General features: G+C 33.1%; 1 protein-coding gene and 1 pseudogene across 3 annotated transcripts; both read right to left on the bottom strand.

Moving 5' to 3' along the window:
- Nucleotides 1–6695: 6695 nt before the first annotated feature.
- On the bottom strand, nt 6696–8208 carry LOC143629402 (caffeoyl-CoA O-methyltransferase 1-like; annotated as a pseudogene). Its single transcript, XR_013152943.1, has 5 exons — nt 8066–8208; nt 7889–7968; nt 7432–7576; nt 7202–7333; nt 6696–7127 (listed from the first exon to the last, which is right to left on the bottom strand). The product of XR_013152943.1 is annotated as a caffeoyl-CoA O-methyltransferase 1-like (transcript).
- A 4928-nt stretch (nt 8209–13136) lies between these two features.
- LOC143629459 (uncharacterized) lies at nt 13137–16242 on the bottom strand. 2 transcript variants are annotated; one of them, XM_077098730.1, is made up of 6 exons: nt 16082–16242; nt 14617–15559; nt 14441–14491; nt 13909–14004; nt 13668–13811; nt 13137–13567 (listed from the first exon to the last, which is right to left on the bottom strand). In XM_077098730.1, the coding sequence occupies exons 2-6, from the start codon at nt 15490–15492 to the stop codon at nt 13436–13438; spliced, it is 1299 nt and encodes a 432-aa protein (XP_076954845.1). In that variant the 5' UTR covers nt 15493–15559; nt 16082–16242; the 3' UTR covers nt 13137–13435. The 2 variants fall into 2 exon arrangements, with proteins under 2 accessions (XP_076954845.1, XP_076954844.1); XM_077098729.1 differs by having other exon boundaries at nt 14617–15548.
- Nucleotides 16243–22843: the final 6601 nt, after the last annotated feature.

Here is a 22843-nt window from a genome sequence, read left to right as displayed (position 1 = left end):
AAACACCGAATCGACCGAAACAAAATAAAAAAACCAAAACGAAACTGAACCGAAATAGAAAAACGACCAAAACGAAACAAAAAAACGAAATGCAAATGAAAAGCAGACCAAAACAAAACAAAAACACTGAACCGACCAAAGCGAAACAAAAAAACCGAAACGAAACTAAACCGAAAAAGAAAAACGGCCGGATCGAAACACAAAAACCGAATTGAAACTGAAAAACTGACCAAAAGGAAACTTAAAAAAACTAAATGCAATTTAAAAACCGGACCAAAATGAATCAAAAATTGAAAACACCAAACCGACCAAACGAAACAAAAAAACTGAAACGGAACTGAATCGAGATAGAAAAACTGACCAAAATGAAACAAAAAAAGCGAAATGCAATAAAAAAGCTTACCAAAACGAAACAAAAAAACTGAAACGTAGGCGACCAAAATAAAACAGATGAAACGAAACAAAAAAAAACGAAATGAAACCGAAAAAAATGACTAAAACAAAACAACACTGAAACCGAAAAAACTGAGAAATCGAAACCGAGCTGATACCGAAACCAACTGAAATGAAAAAGAAAAACCCTTTGTATGTTAACCTTCACTTGGGTCAAGAAAAAACCCCCGAAAACTCGAACCTGAACCAGTACGAAACGTTTTTTTTTAATAGTTTTTTTGAATATTTTTTTGATGGGTTTTTAAAACCCTTTGTATGTCAACCTTCACTTGGGTTAAGATATGTTAGTTTTACCCATCTTGACCCGTATCCACGCTAACCCTCTATTTTAAAAATCCATCCTGACCCATATCCATCATAACCTATCACCCAAATCCAACCCAACCCACTTCCATTACCACCTCTAATTATGACGGTTTCTTGGTGGATTTAGTAATCAAGAAATGAAGCAATTTTTAGGACAAATTCATCATGTTGCATAGAATTATAGAAGATATAAATACGCTAGGTTTCCTTTCGATAAAAAATAGGCCCTCATTCAAATAGTTAAGTTGGAAAAAATAGTGTAGTTCTTGTATGTTGTGTTTGTGGCAATTATAGCCTTTTGCTAGTAGTCTTTTTGATGAAAGTTGTTACCATTTGTAAAAAAGAAAAATAATAACAATAATAATCTTATTATACTATTAAAGTAATACAAGTTATCCACATGACCCTCAGCTAGCACATCTACATTGTTAGGGCACATAAATTTGACAATGTGGATACATTATCCTAACATATGTTCTAGATCAGTTATTCTTAGCATGTGTTTCAGATCCTGTCAGTATCAAAGATTAACAGTACTTATTACTTACTAATGATTGTTCTCTTGGTTATATTAATATTATGGCAGGTACAACAGCTAGTGACCAAGTCTAACATATAATTTCGCAATTAAAGTCATTAAACATCGTGGTCAATGCATGAAACGGTTGCATTGAAGGAGTGGCTTGATTACAGGCTAAAAACAGGGATATTTGTTATCAAATTTTTGTATATATTGAAGCTTGATCAGCTAGGTCACACACAACACATACGACTTATACTTCTTTCTCGACAATTTTAGCATTATATGCACACTTATCAATCATTGCAATCACTGATCAAAGCTTCCACCCTAGTAACCTAATTTTCTTGATTAATATAGCGGTGATAGACAATTTCTCATCATCTGGGGTTTTTGTGTCGCCGATCATCATCTGATCACGGGCTTTTCCTCGTAACAAATCCGTATGTTCATCTTTATTTCGTTTATATAATCACCATTATTGTACAAGCAATCTACCTCACAAATAAAATTTGGTTGCGTTATCCTTAAAACTGATTTTTGACCAAAACACACATATGCTTTCAAGTCATCTGGTTTTCATGTAAAAAGTTGCCACATATTTCACTAATTAATGTTTTCTATAAATATAACCAAATATTTCCTTTCAAATGATTTAAAAACCGATTTTGACTACAATTAGTTATTTATAACTGATTTTGTGTTCCCTTTTTTAGTATGACTATTATTTGAGCAATTCAATTATTTGTATGTTTATACAGTTTCTCATTTCACAAATTATACATTTTTTCCCTACATCTTGTGGTTTTGCAGAGAAACGGTAAAATATTCTTATGATATCTACATATATATGACGTTTGAAAGATTTTCTACCCGTGTGTAATACGGACCAATATCCTAGTAATAATAATAATAAAAGTCTACATCTAATTAGTTCAATTGAAGAGCTTGCTCTAAACTAGTAAATTTCAAATAGTATCTATACCAAGTTAAGTCCTTATGAAAGGCTTTTAACTGCACAAAAATGGAAAATATTATATTGGTGAAAAGTATATACTGTTGGTTGTTTTTGTTACATGTCCACTTCCTTTATATATGTTCAAACCGCAGTGGATATTATCTACATATTTGTAGGTTATCTGAGCCCCACTATATGTTTCCTTAAAATTTGTCTCAAGAGGATAACTTTTCCTCTAGTGAGGTATCTTATTTTTAACATCCCGTACAAAAAGAAACACATTCAATTCTGTATAAATATCATCAAACTAGAGGGAGTCGTTTTTAATTACACTACAACTCAAAAACAACTAGCATAATTATTATTACGCTAATTGAAATTATGTTTCACAAAGACGTCTGTCACAGTAGCAAGGGTGTCTCTCTCAAAATGTCATAACATTTGTCATGCCCCATTACCCAAGTTCGAATCCCACTTACATTGTTGTTGCACGTATTTCAGCACGTGCATATAAGCCAAGATTCGAACCCGAGACCCCCTAGAAAAACGCTATAAGGAAAACATGCTGACTACGCCCAAGTGGTGATAGCGCTAGTTGAAATTTAAAAAAAAAAAGAAAATATATACAGAGCACATACATTTAAACCTTGTTTATGCATGGGTCAAATAATCCAGTTTTTACTACTCAAACTATGTGTAATAACTAATAAATTGAAATAAATTATGTTTTCTTAACATCCAAGCTTAGACAAGTATCATGTCCTGAATATTCTTAAATATTTTATTAAGAAAATCTATCTTTACAGCTACCAAATAAGAAATCATATATTATCTGTTAATATTAAAGCAAACTAATTCACATGTCTCGAAATATTTTGTGGGTGACCGGGGCCCGGGTATATCCTTGGTTGTTCAAGTGCGTCTGCTTCTGCTTCCCAAAGTAAATAAGATTGTCCTCCTGACGTGGATTTCACAAACTGAATTATATATTCAACACTACGGAAGTACGGATTGTAATTATACGTTACAGTTATATAAAACTCTACTTTTGTTTTATCTCTAACTTATAAAAACAACTATATACCTGTTAAATCTCACGAATAACAAAAACTACTAGTAGAATCTAGAGAGCTGAGAAATAATGTAAAATGTAAGTAAACCTTCCATCTATCTTTGAAAATAGAAAAACTGATTCCGGCAAGAATCCCGACTCAAAACAAACAACATAAAAGTAAACAAATAATATAAAAATATATTAAAATAGTGTAATATTTAGTATTAACGAAATAAATTTAAAGAAATAAAATAATGAATGCAAACTACACTCACAATTTACACCCTAATTGAGCACGAGGAAGACTTTTACGAATAAAATGGTGATATAAGTTGATGTGTTCAGCTCATTTATGTAAAACGTGATTCTGAGTCACAAATAAGGCTCTTGCTATCATAGAAGATTCGAATGATTCAGTGGTAATGCATCAAGTTCTCAAGGAGATAATTGACCCCCACCATTTTTGTGGTCGTGTTTGCCATAGCACAACATTTAGATTCATAACGTAATCTCGAGACAATAGGTTGTTTTTGGCACTCCAAGAAATAAGATTGACACCAAGAAAGATAGAAGAGCCAAAAGTATAATGTCTAGTTTCAAGGGATCAAGCGCAATGAGTATACTAGTATCCAAGAAGAGAGTTTATGTGTGGCCAAGTTAAATGGATCCCGAAAGATGTAGTCCCCTCATTATAATGAAGATCACTCTTGACCGACTAATAATGAATGATGGTAGGTTCATGAAGAAACCGTCTGACTTGATTATTAGCCGTATATGCCATGTCTATATATTTTTGGCCTACAGATCAATATTATTATGTGTTTGCATAGACGGCTTAAAACTTGATTTGTAGACTAAAATTAGCTTATTTGTGTTGTATGTCAACTTCTAGTTGGTCGGAAACTAGGACCCGCCTAACTCTTTATGGTTTTCAATGCCAAAAGAAGTTGGCTAAAGCATAGCCTCCTTAGCCCGCTTGTCTCACGTGACGCAACCTGATTGGTCAAATAGAAAATGTCTAGATAGTGGTAAACTAAAAGTCAAAATCTAATTTAAAAAAAATATATGCAACAAACTTGTTTCTTTTGGAAAATTCTCTAGAATCTTAACCCAACAAACATATGCTACCATTATCCATGTCTTCCCTTATATGACAAAATTGTAACAATGCGAGTGATGAATGCGGTCACATACTTCAGAACGGAGAATACGACATACTTTAGCAGGGATACGATGACATGTAACAACGTAAATATATATTAGTTTTAGAGAGCTAGCTAGACTCGTAAGTCAAATATTTAAAAAATGACACTTACATTTAACAACTTAAATAGATTGTTTAGTCACAACTTAATATTGAGTACTTGCTCTGGTTTGGTGTAGAATTGATGGTGGGATTATAAAGGTAAAACACTAAAATGTTTCATAGGACAAGTGTCTTATGGTCATACTACACATGTTTTCTACATTAATTTTCTTGTACTTATTTTAATGTCGAATTTACTCGTCGTAGCAGAACTTTAAGATAACAAAAAAGGTAGTACTCAAGTACAATAAGTTATAAGTTTAGGTGCTGTAAGTTAATTTTGGTACGTTAAAATTATGAATTTACTTATTTAATTTCATGAATTACAATATGTGTTATTTTCACTTTTTTTTAGTTTTGACATCAAGTATTACTCTTACTCTATTACACCAATAAATTCAAATTACATCTTTGCTCATGTTTGAACCTCCTCTCTTTGAGGCAAATGTATCTACCAAGTAGGCTAGTCTCACATTAGCACAAGAAGTGTTACATTTTACTATTTGCTAAACTTACGCTTATCGCAATGGAAGCAGCTGTCGTGGAAAAAAACGATGGTTTTGGAGATCGTAAGGGGAATTCACCTTCCCAGTGATGGTATAATGTCATATCTATGTTATGTCGATGGCATGATGTTCAAAGTGGAATGGTCTGCAGCTAACCTAAAAAAATGTAGGGTATATCCGAAGGTGCTTTTATGTTGTTTCGGGACTTAAAGTAAACATGTAAAAGAGTAGTATATTTGGCGTATGTGTGCTCAAAGAAGAAATTCAGTTTGCAGCAAGAATTGTAATCTGCCATGTAGTAGGCGAACATGAAGAGAGTATATCTTTAAAGTCTCTTCGAAAATAATTAACACGCTTGAAGGCATCGGGAGAAATTTCATTTGGGGGGGGGGGGGCGAGGATGGATCAAAAGTACATGTAAGAAAATTAGATGGATGGTCTTCATCATCATCGTACTCAGTAAATCCCACCAATAGCAAAGCAAAAGATTTTGGCGGGCTCCGAGTGGGCGGTATAAGAGAATCCAACATCTCCTTTTTAACTAGATGGTTGTGGCGATTCAAGTCGAACCCGTGGGTGGCTATATTTTTTTATTGTTATAACTTTAACTAAAAAGAGATCAATAGTAAACAAAGTAAGGGTCAAGGGATGTTCCGTGGGTGGCTATATATTTTTATTGTTATAACTTTAATGTATTTAATATTTTCGTAATATTTTGTTTTATATAAATTTTTTAATATTTATAAGTGGGTCCAATAAATTTATATTAGCCTTTTTGTTAGGGTCCAATAAATTTATGTATTTGTTAACTTTTATGTATTTTTAAAATTTTACAAGGGCAATTCGGTTGATGTACAATAAGTTAACATGGAAGTATTGATGGTGTTAATCAAGTGGACTCAAATGACAAAATAAAAATGCAAACAGCACTGTGTCACAAGCAAGATCTAAACCTTTGAATGAAAGTGATAATTTTCGTCAAACCACATAAACGAAAATTGGACTTAGCTCTGGTTTTTATATGATCGGATGATACAAGTTCTGTTTATAGGAAACGGAACAAACTGAAAATATTGTCGACGGCATAATAAGACATGGGACCGCGTAGTAATTCATTTTATAAAATATTTGAATGAAAACACAATGTGTAGAAATTGATAAAATAGATAAATAGCACTTTAATTTATCTATATTGGTCCAACCCACAATAAACATTCCATCATGTTTGGTAGGCAATTAATTATAAGATAACATGATTTGACGAAATAGGATAATTCTATTACCAATAGGAATTATACATGTTTTGATCATTGGATATGTTGTTAAAGCTTTATTAAGCTCTAGCATTAAATCTCTTTGACATCATACATACTTCCAATTGGTGCATCTAATGGTACCAAGACGACTATTTTATTGGGCGTTATCATAACCAGTTAAGTATTAACCCATCTATCTTGACTAGATCGATTACTCTTTGGTAGTATTTAGTGTAGTTGTCCTTATCAACATCCACAACTTGAAAAATCAAATATCATGTGTTTATAGCAAGTGATGCACATTGAAAGCATCAACGAAAACATAATGACATATGGGACCACATAGTAATATTTTATAAAATATTTGATTGAAAACATAGTTGGTAAGAAATTGAACAATAGAAAAACAATTACATTTGCACTTCTTTATATTGGGCCCAACCCACAATAAAACATTCCACTAAGTTTGGTGGCAATTATCAGCTGATCCGACGACATAAGGTAATTCCATCACCAACAGGAAGCATACATATTTCGATCCTTGGGTCCGCGGCTAAAGCTTTGTTGAGCTCTAACACGAAATCCCTGTAATATCGGACATACTTTCTCAATGGTGCATCTGCTGGTGCCACGACCGAGCCATTGGGTGTTATCGTAACCAATCAACCCACCTATCTTGACTAGATCGATCAATCTTTTGTGATAGTTAATATAGTTATCCTTATCAGCATCCACGAATATAAAATCAAATGTCCCGTGGTATTTTCCCTAAATATCAATAGATGTATCATATCAAATAAAAAAACGTCTAAATACAACAAATTTAGTAACTTTTAACTTACATCGGCTATCATTTCATCAAGAACCGGTAAGGCAGGGCCTTCTTTGAAGTCGATTTTGTGGGCAACTCCGGCTTTCTCTATGATGGGAAGTCCCACTTCATAGTTTTCTCGATTTATATCCATCGCCAAAATCTATCATAATAAACTTAAAAGTCAAATTATACGAACAAATTTTCTATTCTAGTTATCGTTAAAGGATTATATCTATATAAAACACGCGGTTATTTTACCTTGCCATCGTCAGGAAGAGCAAGGGCGGTGGCCAGAAGAGAGTAGCCGGTGAAAACACCAATCTCCATGGTGTTCTTAGCATTCACTAATTTCAATAGCATGTTTATAAATTGTCCTTCATCGGCAGAGGTTGTCATAATATTCCTGAATACATCCAATATAATAAATATAAAGAGAGAGACATAAAAAATTCTAATAGTATATAGGAAGGAACATAAAGAAAGTAAAATTTGGGTATATTCTTGAAACCCGAATAACCTGAATAACCCGAATAACATATTCATTCACTAATTACTATAAAACATCAAAATTTCTTTCTTTTTTATGTATTACATATATAAAGAATTTTGTTAAATCTACTTAAAATTTGTTATGGGTTGTGTCTATCCTTATTTACAGTTACATGATTTGCACAAGTTTGAGTTCGATCTATGATGACGAATTGACGATACTTACCATGGATGTTTCGCCGTAGCCTCTCTAAGCTCCTTCATGGGTTCAGGCTCCCTTGGATACACACTTGTCTCAAGAATATACTACAAAACATATGCACAAACTTAAACCGCCCGTTTCTATTTAATAACCATAAAATCGTGATATAAACGTGTCCAAATCACTAAAAACGTTACATACCTGATATAGAGCATCACTCTGCAAAAGACTCTTGTGACCAACCTCTTGGTGCCGGCTCACTTGCTCTCCATCACCTGACTCGGTTTTCGTCTCAACGTTGGTCGCCATAAATACAATTCCTCCTTCTTTTCGCTCCGGTTTGAGTCTTCTTTTCGCTCCGGTTTGAGTCTTGAAACAAATTGTAGAGCAACTAATTGCTTGAGTTTCCTAGGCAACAAAGAGGGGTATATATGGATATGAAATCCGGTTCAAATGATTGATGATTAGGAACATAACCCGGTCGGGGGTTGGTGAGTTTCGGTTAGACCCCACTTAGTGGTACCCTGTCAATTCGTTATTGTTGGAATATTTTTAGTTGTTTCTCAGTTTTTGTTTTTATTAATTTTGTAAACACATGTTCTGTTATGGAACATTGGATTTTTTAAAGCAGATTTTAGTATTTTGAGTAAAGTAATTTCTGAATTTGGCAAACAAATATACACATTAAACTCTACAAGTTTTAACAAAGAAAAAGTATCTTGCGTGGGAATATAGATATGGTTCACATTCACAAGTTCATTGCTTCACGCTTCACAAAAAGGTTTTAAATGTTATAAATTAATCCACATTAATGAATCCATAGATGATGAAGACAACATGAAATGGTGATACATCATTAATCAAGATAAAATAAATAGTATGATCCACCAGGGTCGGCTCAGAGAATTCATGTGCCCGGCCGAGCCGAAAAAAATATACCCATTAAACCTTAGTGTACTAAATAATATAAACAATGTTTATACGCCGATTAAAGTTATAGCGATAAACATAACAATTAGAAAATCATGATATTAGAATGAGTTTATAACATACTTAATAGGCTACGAGCTAATTGAGGATTTGTGAAACTCTCTTAACATTTTTTATATCAAATTGATGGATTAACTTTTTGCAGTTTATGCTCTCTAATGTGTTGTTCTCGATAGCAATCATTGCCAACCCGTTGAGTCTTTCTTGAGGCATTTTGAGTCGAAAATAAGATTTCAATAACTATAATTTTGAAAAAAAAACTCATTTTTGTGGATGCTACCATGACTGCTGGTGTTCGATGTCGACTTTGCTATTATTCCGCCTATTCGTTTCTTTTATTTATTGTTATATTGAATAATTAAAAGTACTTGGCATTTTTCAAATTTTAGTGGGCCTATAAGTCTTTCGGTAATCCAAAAAACTTATAGGGTCCAAAAGGTGTTTGAGTAATATAAAAATAGTGAGATTATAAACACTCTGTGTATTTTACATATATAATATTGGGAATTTTAAAAAAAAATTGTGCCCCCGAAAAAAACATGTCCCGGGCGGTCGCCCACTTTGCACAACCCAAGAGCCTCCCTTGATCCACTGCCAACAACTAAGCACCATGACGGGAATTGCTAAGATTTTCACCAGATCAACATAGCTTCAAAATATAACAATCATACAACATCATTCATGCATAATCATAAATTCATCATAATCTCGAAAGAAAAACAAATTAATGCAAATTAACCCTTTTCGTTTTGCTTGGCCTTATCTCTAGGGATATTCTAGTGATAAGTTACTCATCACATTAGTGAAATTTTCAACACAATTTAGACCACGGTCAAAACACTTCACATTGGATATTTTGCGACACGTAACGATCCAGCAAACATTGAAGAGTTGCGTAAAAAATGGTGTAATTGTATATGTCCACATCTCTCATGCAATCATTACCTCCCCTCCATCTCTCTCTCTCTCTCTCTCTCTCTCACACACACACACACACAAAACACCTCCTCTTCAACACCTCTCTCTCTCACACACAAATTATTACACAACTATGACACCCAAAATGCTTGTTAAAATTTAGAGAGGACGGTGTACATGACGTTTTCAGAGAGTTTGGGCTAAAACGCCGTCCAAAACTCTCCCACTACAGATGACCTTAAAAGAACATGAACCCATCACTCCATTTAAACATCATAATTATATTTAATTGATTTCTAATTATTACATGTCCTTAGAGCATTCACATCCCATCCCCCATAATTATGTGAGGGGGATTGGTAAATTATAGGGTGAGGTTTTGAATGATTGTGAGTGTAAATTATAAGGTGGAGAGAGAAATGTAGTGAATTTTTGTAAATTTGGGGAAACATTTGGGGAACATTGTTTGCCCATATTTATTTTTTAATATTTGTTGGATTGGTTGTGAGTAGAGGAGAGGGAAAACTGTAATGATAAAAGTATTATTTAATTAAACAGGAAAAATATATGTAGTGTTTTATAGTATAATTATAGATATGAGGATGGGAATGGAATGTGAATTCTCTTACTATTTACGTGTGTCCTTTTATGACATAATGAAAGAATATTTGACGTAGAATATAAATGAATAGTAAATCGAAAAGGAAGGCTGTGGGGATTTGACTTTAGTAGCTAGCTGCCCAAACAAATAAATGGAGGGCACAACTGCTCAAGCCCACAAAAAATGTGACAATATGGTGGACACAGGTCAATGAGGAGTTGGTAAACCATATCATGAACCACAAAATAATTAAACTATTATGTTTTTCTATATAAAATTTTCAAATTGATTAAGATAGTAGTTGGTGAGTACCAATCACGCACCAAAAGTTGGATCAACATTACCAACTTTTCTCTTATATTTTAATCTAATTGATTAAAAAAAACTTTCATGCTTCTACTATAAAATGAAACATCAATTATTGAGTTTTCTTGTTACTTAAGATATGTAACATATTAATAATTGATGATGCTCGAATTCATGATCGCGGGTATTGTATATCGTGGCCTTTAGAAAATTGGGCTTTGTCAACTATGGTGTTGCGAAGGTATTGAGTTTGGCATGTCAAGGCGTTTGTGGATCATGAGGACTTAAAGAGACGTTGAGGACGGATGAGAACGAGAGGAGTCAAGCCAGCGGGCTTGTTTATTTTTAATGGATATCTTTTAAAAATTTATTAATATTTTTATTTCTTTCTTTGCATTATTTTGTTTTCTTTCTTTCTTAATGTTAACCTATTTTCCTGTAAGACGATATCTAGGGTTATTGTTTCTTTAGTTTTTGGTGTTGATTACTTTTCCTTCAAGGATATTTTATCAAAGCATTCAGTTCTCAAAGCTTTTGATTAAGAAACGTTGTGCTTAGCCATGTGTTTGATTACGCTTTCACCATCTTGTTTGCGCTTTCGTTTGCATTAAATGATAATAGAGTGTGCTAGGAAAGATGGTCGAAAATAGAAAAAGCCCCCCCACCTCCCCAAGAAACGCCAAAGGTGGAAAAGAAATGAATGACCCTGATCCACGTGAGGTTTATATGTACCTTTTCACATAACCATGGTGAAAGTGAGATCATACCGCATTAAACACTCGTATATAGAATTGACCCGTTACTTATCATTTCAGTATGGGAAATTGCTCAAATTCAAAATGACCATTTTTGTTAAAAGTATGTCTTGTTTTATTCTATCAATTTTATAATCCTTTTATATATTTTCCTCACTTTGGGCTTGCTCTTATTTTGCATATGGGTGTGCTTGCTATTAGGCTATGGTTCTCCTCTTGGGCTTATGAGGTACATTACAGATTTACAGCCCGTGGCCTCACTTTCAGAAAGGAGCATTTTCTTCTTTGCCACAACACTAAAATGGCATCTCCGACTAGTTTAAAATTTAAATTACAATCAAATTTCTAATATATTCAACTCTTGTACTTTCCCTCATAACAACACAATGAAATTCCTTATAAGCAAATGCAAATGCTCTATTAATCGGCAATCGCAATTTCCATTACTTATAAAACCAGTCAAGATTATCTTTTTTTTTAATAGCGTTTGGATCCACCGCCAATACCTGAGTGAGCCTTCCTGAAACGGGATGTCAACCGTCCATACTGATTTTGACGCTTCAGGCCTGACTCACTCATTAAGGAGGAAACCCACCACTGTGAGAATACCCCCTTGAGTCAAGTTTCGAACCTAAGACCTCAAGGATCCCAAGTCTTAACCATCACTCCTATGCCATTGTGCCAAAGGCCAATTGCCAGAATGCCAGTCAGTCAGTCAAGATTATCTAACTTATAAAACAGAAAATGTTGCATTCCAAATCAGGATTCAATATTTTTAAACGCCTTTAGTGGTGTTATAAAATATATATAAAACAATATTTTGGTGTCTTACACTTCAGTTACTCAAATTTTCACTTCACAGTGTATTGTTCTTGTTATATTTCAAATTTAAACAACTTCAACAAATTTTTTATATCATTTAGAGTAACTCTTAATCTTTTAGAAGTGATTAAAAGGGTTTTGCATCAAATTTCACCTAACTAAACTTCGTCCATGTACATACACATACACATACACACACACATACACGTGACATACATACAAATACCATACACATACGGACATACCATATACCCCATATACATATACATATACATACAAACATACAAATACCATACACATACGGACATACCATATACCCCATATACATATACATACAAACATACAAATACCATACACACATATACATATACGTACACATACCACACATATAAAAATACCATACACATACGGACATACCATATACCACATATACATATACATTACAAACATGCAAATACCATACACGCATACATATACATATGCATACAAATACCATACACACACACACATACAAATACCATATACATAAACGCACACACATACCATTCATATACATACATACAGATATCATAAACACATATACGCATACACATACCACACACTGATACACATACATACATGAATGAACACATACAATATGCACATACATACACACACACACACACACACACACACACACACATATATATATATATATAAACACATATCGCGCTAGTAAGCTAGCTTTGTAACCTAAGCAATCCTAGTTTTCCGGGCAGTACTCATATACACACACATACCATATATATATACATACACACACACATACCATACTTACGCAGCTACGCTACACATACACATCATAACCAGTTAACCGGTCACTAACCTATCAAAAATAACCGCCAAACCGGTTTTAACCCTCGGTTTGCTTAGGATTGCCGGTCGCTAACCGGTTTCAATTCGGTTAACCGGTTAGAACTTGCAACTCTATTCAAAACTAGTTTCACCCAAGCCACTTAAATTTCCACCACATCGGCAACAACATATTCATATAACCAGTCTTTATATCATCCCATGAGTTTTGACCGATTAATATTACCACCAAATCATCATATAGCATACCATTATTACCTTCTCTTTTCAGAAACTAAAAAAAAAGACTCTTTAAACACAGAAACAGAAACATAGACCCCAAGACTTTCATTTAGAAAGACCGGGCATCTTGCAAATCGGACACAGGTTCTTCTGTTTCAGCCACTCCTTGATGCACCCTATGTGAAATTCATGCCCACAATCCAATGTCCCAATGTCATCTCCATTATTATACTCCTCCTGTAAAGATTAATCACTCAAATATAATGAAAAATATAGAAAACAAGAAACAGTTAATAACAAATTAGTAATTTTCGCACAAGTTAAAGATGAAGCTGACCTGGCAAATGCAGCATGGCTCACTGTTTTGGGTGGCTATAGCCATGAAAGAGAAGTGTTTTCTTGGTTTCAATAAGTTCAATATGGCTTCCTCAGTCAACCCGGTTTTAACATCCCCGATGCGTTCTTCCAGTGCTAACAGTTCCTGATACCGACAAATAGTTTACAAAGATAGGAAATAACCAAATATATAAATATAATCAAAATATTATTAAATGCGAAAGGTTAGATATGAAGTTAACCTCATAAGACATGTTATCGACATCCAGCCGCATATCACGATGCCTATCATGCAGATCCGCAATCCTGTTTATAACCGGATCGATGAGCATGTAATCCTGACATCACATATCATTGTCAGGTAATTCCATTAATTTTAATTATTCATGGCTAATTATCAAAAACTTAAAATAGGTAACAATGTATGAAAAGGTAACCTTATAAATAGAGATTGAAAGAAATCAAATATTAGGTTAGATGACTTTTATTTAAAAAAAAAAAAAACGTTCTTTAGATCGAATCCCATCGCATATTTAAGAGAGAGAATTCATGTTCTCACTTGATTCTCTTTAATTCCAATCAAACCGTGCTAATATCCAAGAACTATGTTTTTGAGAAGTATAATATATACTAATCGACATTAAAAGGATAATAACTAATAGTTCATCTTGATTCATAAGAGATAAACTTAAAATGAATAAATTTATGAAAATAACAAATATAAGAAACATAAAAAGTGAAAAAAACAGGCGGTCGGAAAAGATAACACCATACCTCATCATTAAGGTTTTCTCCTCTTCTCAATACACTCAAAATCTGGCGCACCTGTAACACAAGTCCACCGTGTAACAGTTCATATAATCGTAATTTGTAATACTTAACGAGAAACGCACAAATATAACACAATGTAACTTTTTTAGAAAAATATAACTACATGAAAGAACACAAACCTCAGATAGCCACCTATATCTTCCATCAAAGTCATCACCAAGAACATCTTCATCAGGTATTTCCAACCTTAAAGGAGGTTGATGATAGCGCGGAGGGTTCCGCGAGGAAGAAGGGCGAGATGGGAAATGACGAGCATGCCTTCTACGCCCTCCAGACTCATTCTCTAAGCCTGGGAACAGATCCCAACGAGGCGGATCATTAAATACTTGGTCCTCATTTGGTATGGGGTTCATATTATCTATTATACTAGTTGACATTAGCTCGTCAATTGTTGGGGTGTTAAGATTCGGTATCATAAGATTTGGCACTTGCTCATCATTTGTTGTGGCGTTAAGATTCGGTATAACGATATCGCCATTTGTTAAACAAGAGCGAACGTTCACGCGGTTCACGTTTGACCTCGCGGGTTGTGTTGAAGCACCGTACAAAAATGCAAAAGGATTTTCGTTAAAAGCCGGTGTTTGAGGTGACCGTTGACTTGAATTGGTTGACCTTTGGTTTGTCGGTTCTTGAGCATTAACAAAAGCTGAAAATTGACCTGGATTACTAGTAAACAAACCTCTAGCCACAGCACGAGTAACCCCAGGATCCAATCTCAATTCCATATCTACAGGAATAACATCAGACCGGTTATTGCTATTATTACCATTACCATTATTATTATTAGCCGCATTGTTTTGTACACTCGGTCTCGAGCTTGATTCACCCGCATCCCAGCTGCCAAAACTTTTCTCACCAGTAATCTCGTTACTTGATACACGCCTTTCGGTAGGAGCAAAACCCCATTCATCCCCGGTCATATCAGGATCGTCAAAATTAACACCTTGATTAAGATCAACAATCTCGGGAAATACCAAATCCCTTGATCGTTCCATCACGAACGATCAAACTTCACCTCACCACCAAAACCCGAGCCGATAAAAATGTGTTCCTGTAATTAACCTATCGTCATACATTACACATAGATTAACAATTAAAGCACAAATTTTTCACAATAATAATAATAATAATCACAGAAGCTGCACAAATTGTTAATTCTAATTAATTATATACTTTCAATAGAAACAAGATTACACAGAGCAAATATTTATCGAATTCGCCGATTAAACTTCAATCAAACAACAAAATAAACAATCGGACCACTTCCGATCGTCGAATATTAACACAATTGTTACCAATTGTTACCAATTTTCACAATTTCAAACAACCCACATAAAATCATACACAATTTTAATCAAAAACTGTAGCTTTGACTTCAAAACAATAATCAATTAAACCGAATTTCATACAACACAAATCTATACAAAATTCAACACAGCAAAAGCCCAGATCGACCCATCTCACTAACCATTCAACACCCACATAAAGAACCCAATTGAGCATAAATCGGAAGCAAATTCAACGAATTACATGTAAAAATAAAAAAGTAGTGAAATTGAACAAAAGTTTAATCGGAAATTGTACCGACGGAGATGACGGAGTTGAAGCGGTTGATCGGAAAGCTTACGTCATGGAATCGGTGGTCGCCGGTGAACGGAGTTTGCTAACGTCGCCGGAGAAAGAAACTAAGGGGTTAAAGTGATATATTGAGATTTGTGTTGATATGTGTTGAAGGACTTATGTTATAAAACTAGTTGTTCAAAACTGATTCTTATGTAATAGCATTATTATATTAATTAGTTTCATTTCTATAAATTAAATTAAAATACTTTTTATGTGATATTATTATAATGATTAGTTTCATTGTTATACATTAAAATATAATATTTTTTTACGGGTAGTTTCAGTTACATAATACGAGTATTTTTTTTAATTGGAATATAGTATGATTTATGGATGGATAAGTATTGAATTAATTATATTAATTAATTAAAATAAAATAATATAAGTAGTTCACATGAATTGTGTTAAGGAAATTTGATTCTAATGATTACTAGTAAATACTTTTCTCCTGTAGAAGATACTTTATATTTTCTTTATTAGATTGTTTTTTCTGTTATTCTTCATATATTATTTTATAACTCATTATTAATGTTCTAAAAAGTAGTTTTTTATGTTTAAAGAGAATTCTTAAATCATGGTTGTTATTAAACTATGGTTGCTTTTGGACTTGTCTGGATTAAATTACTTGTAAGCTTGTTTATATTATCATGGTTTGTGTGAGAATAGTATATATGTTGTACTTATGTGCCATCGTGTATTAGTAGAGTAATGCATGGCCTGTTTGGTAGGTAATTTTATGATGAATCATTAAGAATCTTAACTAATTAAGAGGTATTTTCTAAATCACTTAGCATGTTTTTAAAACTTAATAACTAACCGGTATCATGAACCATTAAGATGTATCTTTTTAGTGAATCAAACACATTTTATATTTAATTGATTCAAAGATAGTCTCTTAATGAAATCACTAAGAGTAAAACAAACAACTCCTAAAAGAAGGTGTTTAGTACGTAAACAAACAACCCCTAAAAAAATATTGATGTATGGTGCATAATTAAGTACAATACACTCTCTTTCTCTCTATAATACAAGTCTCTCTTATTAACAATTATTATTTGTTTTTATCCACTAGAAGCTCATGACTTTGTTTTTATTGCTCGAGTGTAGACTTATAAGGAGGTCACTCATACTTGAATTACATCACTCGAGACCACTTAGCGATGGAGTTTTCTTCCTATGTATAACCAACACGTTCAAAATGTGTTTATGACATTTAATGTTTAGCATTCCTTATAATCCGTAACATCTCTTATGCACGTGATCAATTTGTGATTTGTCTTGAGTTTTACAAACGCCGCCTTACGTGCTCATTGTCCTAGATTCGTATATCTTAACTTTACATGCAACATATTTACACACACACATGTGCCATATGAAACCGACTCGATAATACGTAGGAGAAATGAGGGTAAAGTTAAAATACAAAGGGAGATAAAAATGAGAAGTGTGAAAAGGATTTGTGACCATATAAAAATAAATTCAAAAAAATAAGAAAAAAATCATTGCTCAAAATATAAATAAAAAACGAAAAAAATTAAAAAACTAAAATGTTTCCGCTATCATTCCCGTTAAAAAATACAAAAAAGTAAAAAAGTTTGACGAAAAGACACAATACCGAGATCAAAGACACAATGACGAAAATGAACAAAAGACACAATTATAACTAAAAAAACACAATATATCGCAAAATATAACACAATGCTGAACAAAATATAGCACAATGTTGATTAATTAACATAATATAAAGAAAAAAGACACAATGTCAAGGGAAAAAAAACAATCAATGACGAAAACAAACACAATGAGAAACAAAAAGACACAATGACTTTTTCACTTACCATTTTGTTTTTTTACGAGAATGAGAAAGACGGTGAAAACATTTTTGTATATTTACTTTTTTCGTATATTTATTAAATTCTGAGTTATGATTTTTTTTATTTATTTTTTAGGGGTTTTTTTCGTGTGGCTACAAATTTTTTCCATTCTTTTCATTTTTGTTCCCGTTTGTAGAATAACTTGACCCAGAGATATGATGTTATATAATGTTTGTACTAAAATCTGATTGTTTATATATTTTTTATTAAGACAAAGTATAAAGATAAGAAACAATCACTCAAAAGGTATTAGTGTTAAACTGTTATTAAAAGTGAATTAGTTATGATTTAACCAGAGACATACCAACAATCACTAGTGGATTATTGACAGATGTCTGAGACGGAAATTTTAAAACGTGTACTTTTTGTAGAGAATACTTACTCGATAGTTTATCTTTCGCTTCTAATTGATAAATACACGAACGATTTTTGTTGAAATTCCCACTAAGATTTTAGTGACAAAATGTCCAAAAGAGTAAAAGTCTATAAATAACATCAAAATCCTACCAAAATTGGCAAACTAAGATCAAACAAACCAAATCCGGTATTGGTTGTTCAGATTCATTCGATATTAGTAACTAAGATTTCTTTCCTTCGTCTTAGCCAAACCTCCTTATTTTATACCATGTTCGTTTATTTAGCGGCAAGTTGGTAAATAAAACGTTGAAATTGGTGGTTTAGAATTATATTGCAGTAATAGTGTTATTTGAATTATCTTCTTTGGTTGGTACATCACGTGTGATAATAAACTGTGACGGTTTATCATTTTTCTCACTCATATAGTTATAGTGCACAGACTAAGAATGCTCTAAAGTTATTAACAAAATGGGATGATGTTGTCATTTAATTAACAAACCTACAATGATGGTTTTAAAATCCCCGTAATTGTTTTTGGTTTCCCTAGTAGTTATTTTGGAAATTAAATAATAATGTATTTTGTGTTTTTTAAGTCTCTTTTAGCATAAAAACCTTACATGATGGTGTCTTTGTCTGTTGCGGTGTACATATTATTATAATTAGTAATTTAGTATCATTTGAAAACGTAATGTAGTTTAATAGTAAGGCGTAAAATATAGTGTAATTAAGTACTTGTTTTCATGACTTAGTATTGGTTTGTGCAATATTTAACAATGTAATGTAACACTTTAAAATGTCTTATAAGTATACTGTTAGTTATAAATATGTAAAGTTGGCCCAAATGACTTCCTAGGATGTTGATTCGTGTAGGTTGTAACCCATTATATCATACAACGCCCATTAAGACCCAAAAGTATAAAGTAGTTAAAAATTTGAAAAGTTGGCGCAAAATGACTTATTAGGATAACTCATAGCAACCCATTAAACAAAAACAATTTAACACCCAAAAGTGTAAGATGCTATTTATTTTTAAAGTTAAATGTCTAGAGGTCGTGAACCACGTCTGTTAAAGCAGAGGTGGACCACACCTCTCCTGTATGTAAGGAAAAAACTGTTTATTTTTTTAATCTCTATAAACTGCTAAAATAACATGATGGTGGTGTATAAATGTTGGAAGTGGCTGGTGGTGGTGGACGATGGTGCGAGACGGCGTTGGTGGTGGACGATGGTGGTAGACAGTGATGGTAGGTGGCAGACCGGTGGTGGCGGCGGGTTGGGGGGTGGGGTGGTGGACGGTGGTGGTGGGTGGTGGCGAACGGTGGATGGTGGCGGCGGCGGGCAGTGAGTGTGTGGGTGGTGGTGGTGGTGTTTAACCCTCTGCAAACTTTAAAAGATCTTAAAAGTGGATGGGCCAAGTCTGAACCAAAAAGAGTTTGCACGGAAGTTTTCAAACGTTCAAGAAAAAAACAGTATGCAAATAGTAATGTATGTGCGTTTTTTGTGCGATGCAGACATAAGAGCTTGCACATACCCTTTTAGAAAAATAAACACCACCTAAGTTATGTAGAGTTGGTTAAAATTAACTTACTATAAAAAATGGATCATTACCATTTATTTGTCTTGTTTTGTTAACCTATGGAATAGAATGACTCACTACTTTATGCTGTTTGGTAACAAAAAAAAACGCATTAACGAAATAGAAATAATAAAAATATTTATATTTCAAAATAAAAAAATTACCAAAATAAATTTGCAATAACGACAATAGTGGTGGTGGTGGCACCGGCGCCGGAAATGGTAGAGCATTGGTGACGGTGGTGCGGTGGTGATCGGGTGGTTGTGACAATTGTAGTAGTGGCGGTGGCGCTGACGGTCAGATGGTGGCGATGCGCCGATGGTGGTGGCCAAGGTGAAGACGATGGCGGTCAAGAGGACGTGGTGGTCAAGTGGTGGCGATCAGTTGGTAGTTGTCAAGTGATGCTTTTGAGAAAGTATGGTGAAAGATGAATGAAATGAAAATTAGGATAACAATGGGTCGGGTTTAGGCATTTCCAAACTCATACCCGATTATTAAAGTTCGTCTGAAACTCGTCCCCAAGTCCGTCGGATTTTAATCGGGTAATATTCCGTTGGGTTTAGAGTTTCCTATCGGGTTTTCAAAAATATCACTTGGGTATACCCGGCCCAAAACCCATCGAGTTTTTATTAGAGTTTGACAAAATATAATTAATCAATTAGTAACAGTGACTATCATAAAAATAAAATGTATAAAGTAATTGTCATAAACAGGTTTCGAGTTTCTGCAAATAATATATATAAAATATACTTTATATACAATATAAAAAAAGCTATGTTGGATACATCGGGTATGTAATCAAGTAAATGGGTCATTATTATCATACAATCGAGTATATGGGGTATTTACAGATACCAAACTCGTCGTAAGCACACTAACAATTTCAAAACTAATTAGTGGAACTTTTGGTAAATGAACATCACAAAACACACATCGACAAACTATAAAGTATCTTTTTATGGAACTAAATTTAGAAAAGTGAAGTTTGAGTTTGACTATATATACTCCCGTCTTACATGCACTAAAGTACTAAACTACGGGCTATAAGTAAACAACTAGTGACAACTAATATATGTTTAATTTTCAAAAATTAAGTAAATACGTCTTATTACATTTTGCAGAATTAATAAATTACGTGACCCTACATTTTTTTTGGCCTAACTATTTTTGTATTTTTTTTTTATTTTACCAATTTGATGTTACATGTATTATATTATAAGATTATATTATTTAATATAGTGTTATACTGAGTTATAAAATACAAAAAAAAATGTAGTAGGCATTATAAAAACAAAAACATGGAATAAGATATCTCAATTCTTGTAATTAAATAGATGACATTTGCTCACAAAATATTTTTCATTGTGCAATGATAGCAATTAACACTAGAAATTATAAATAAAACAAGTTCTTCTAATTGTTATGTGACATATATATGTATCCACTACTCGTGTATACAATATTATACATGTACATGAAATTTTCAGTTTTTTTTTAAGATTTAAGTTAGAAAAAAAAACAAAACTTTAACTAAATACTCTATGTGACTTTTGCCACTTAAAATCCTCAAGATACCAACAATTGTTTTTTTTTCAAGCTCCTCAAATAAATGTCAAATTTTCATTTTCATAAATATTTATAATCAACTCACTCACTTCGTCTCTCTTATCTTCCTCTAACACATCTATAATATTCACGATGGCCGAAGAAATAAGTTTCAATAATGATTGGTTGGAAATTCTCCAATGGTTTACACCAAATGAGATCTTTGGTGACAAAATGTTGGGACATGAAAGTGAAGAAAAGCTTATAGGTAAGCCACTTGATTCAAACACATGCAATGAAGATCCGACGAAACAACTCGATGTGGGACTAGCTGCTGGTGAAAATGTTAACCAAGTTGTCGCATCTCATGCTGTTGAAATGGAAATTGACGATGGTGATCACGCTACTCGGGGAAAAAATGGAAAAGGGATTGGAGTTCTCAAAAGAAAAGGAGTTGATCCTGCCAAAAGAATAGTAGTAGAGAAGAAAAGACGAGACATTAAAGCAAAACTATGTCAGGAACTTCTAGCCTTGCTCCCTCATCTCACAACTAAGGTACGAACCTAAATTCATATGATCAAAGTCTTTTATTTGTTTCAGTTTTTGTTGATCTTTGGTTTCTGATTTGTCTTAAGATTGAACAAGATTTACAAAGGTTACATGCTTTTTGTCATTGTAGAACAACAAACTTATTCAGTTATTCGCAAAAAATGGCTGAAAAGAAAGAAAAAAAAAAGTATGCATTTTCAGGTGATTAACTGGTCCTAAATTTATTAATACTGGTTTTCTCTTAATCATCAAAAATATATTTCTATATATTATTTTATTATAGTGTTATATCCTCAAATTCAAACAATAAATTTACTCTAGAAATGAAAAAAATAAAATCCCAAAGTTGTAGTGACAGAGATATATGAAAATAATTACATCTTTTTTTTTACGGTTGATTATCCTTACCGGAAAAAAAAACACAAAAAAAAACACATGGTGTGAAAAAGTTATTTAATTTTATTCTTTTAAATAACGTGTGAATTCAAAAAAATAAAGTAAAATTTACACATATATATATTTTTATTAATTATTGTTCTTTTGTGCAATTTAATTTTTCTTGTATTGAAAAGGAAACTATATCACAAATATTTTGAATTTTATTCATTCTAGTTATTTTCTTGTACACATAACAAGTTTGATTGATTATGTTCTATGCAGAGTACCAGAGCCACAATAGTGCAAGAGGCTGAAAACACTATCAAGTCAATGGAGGAAACACTTTGTGGTCTCGAACAATAGAAGCAAGAGAGCCTTCATAGTGCATCTCAAAGTCTTCGTTGATATGTGGCTCCCGCATTTTTTAGTCTAAAATGCATCATT

The sequence above is a fragment of the Bidens hawaiensis genome, unplaced genomic scaffold (assembly GCF_021521415.1).
Source record: "Bidens hawaiensis isolate Kalapana, Puna unplaced genomic scaffold, B.hawaiensis_p1.1 tig00005195_1, whole genome shotgun sequence".
NCBI classification, from domain to species: Eukaryota; Viridiplantae; Streptophyta; class Magnoliopsida; order Asterales; family Asteraceae; genus Bidens; species Bidens hawaiensis.
This window is presented reverse-complemented; position numbering and strand designations above follow the sequence as displayed.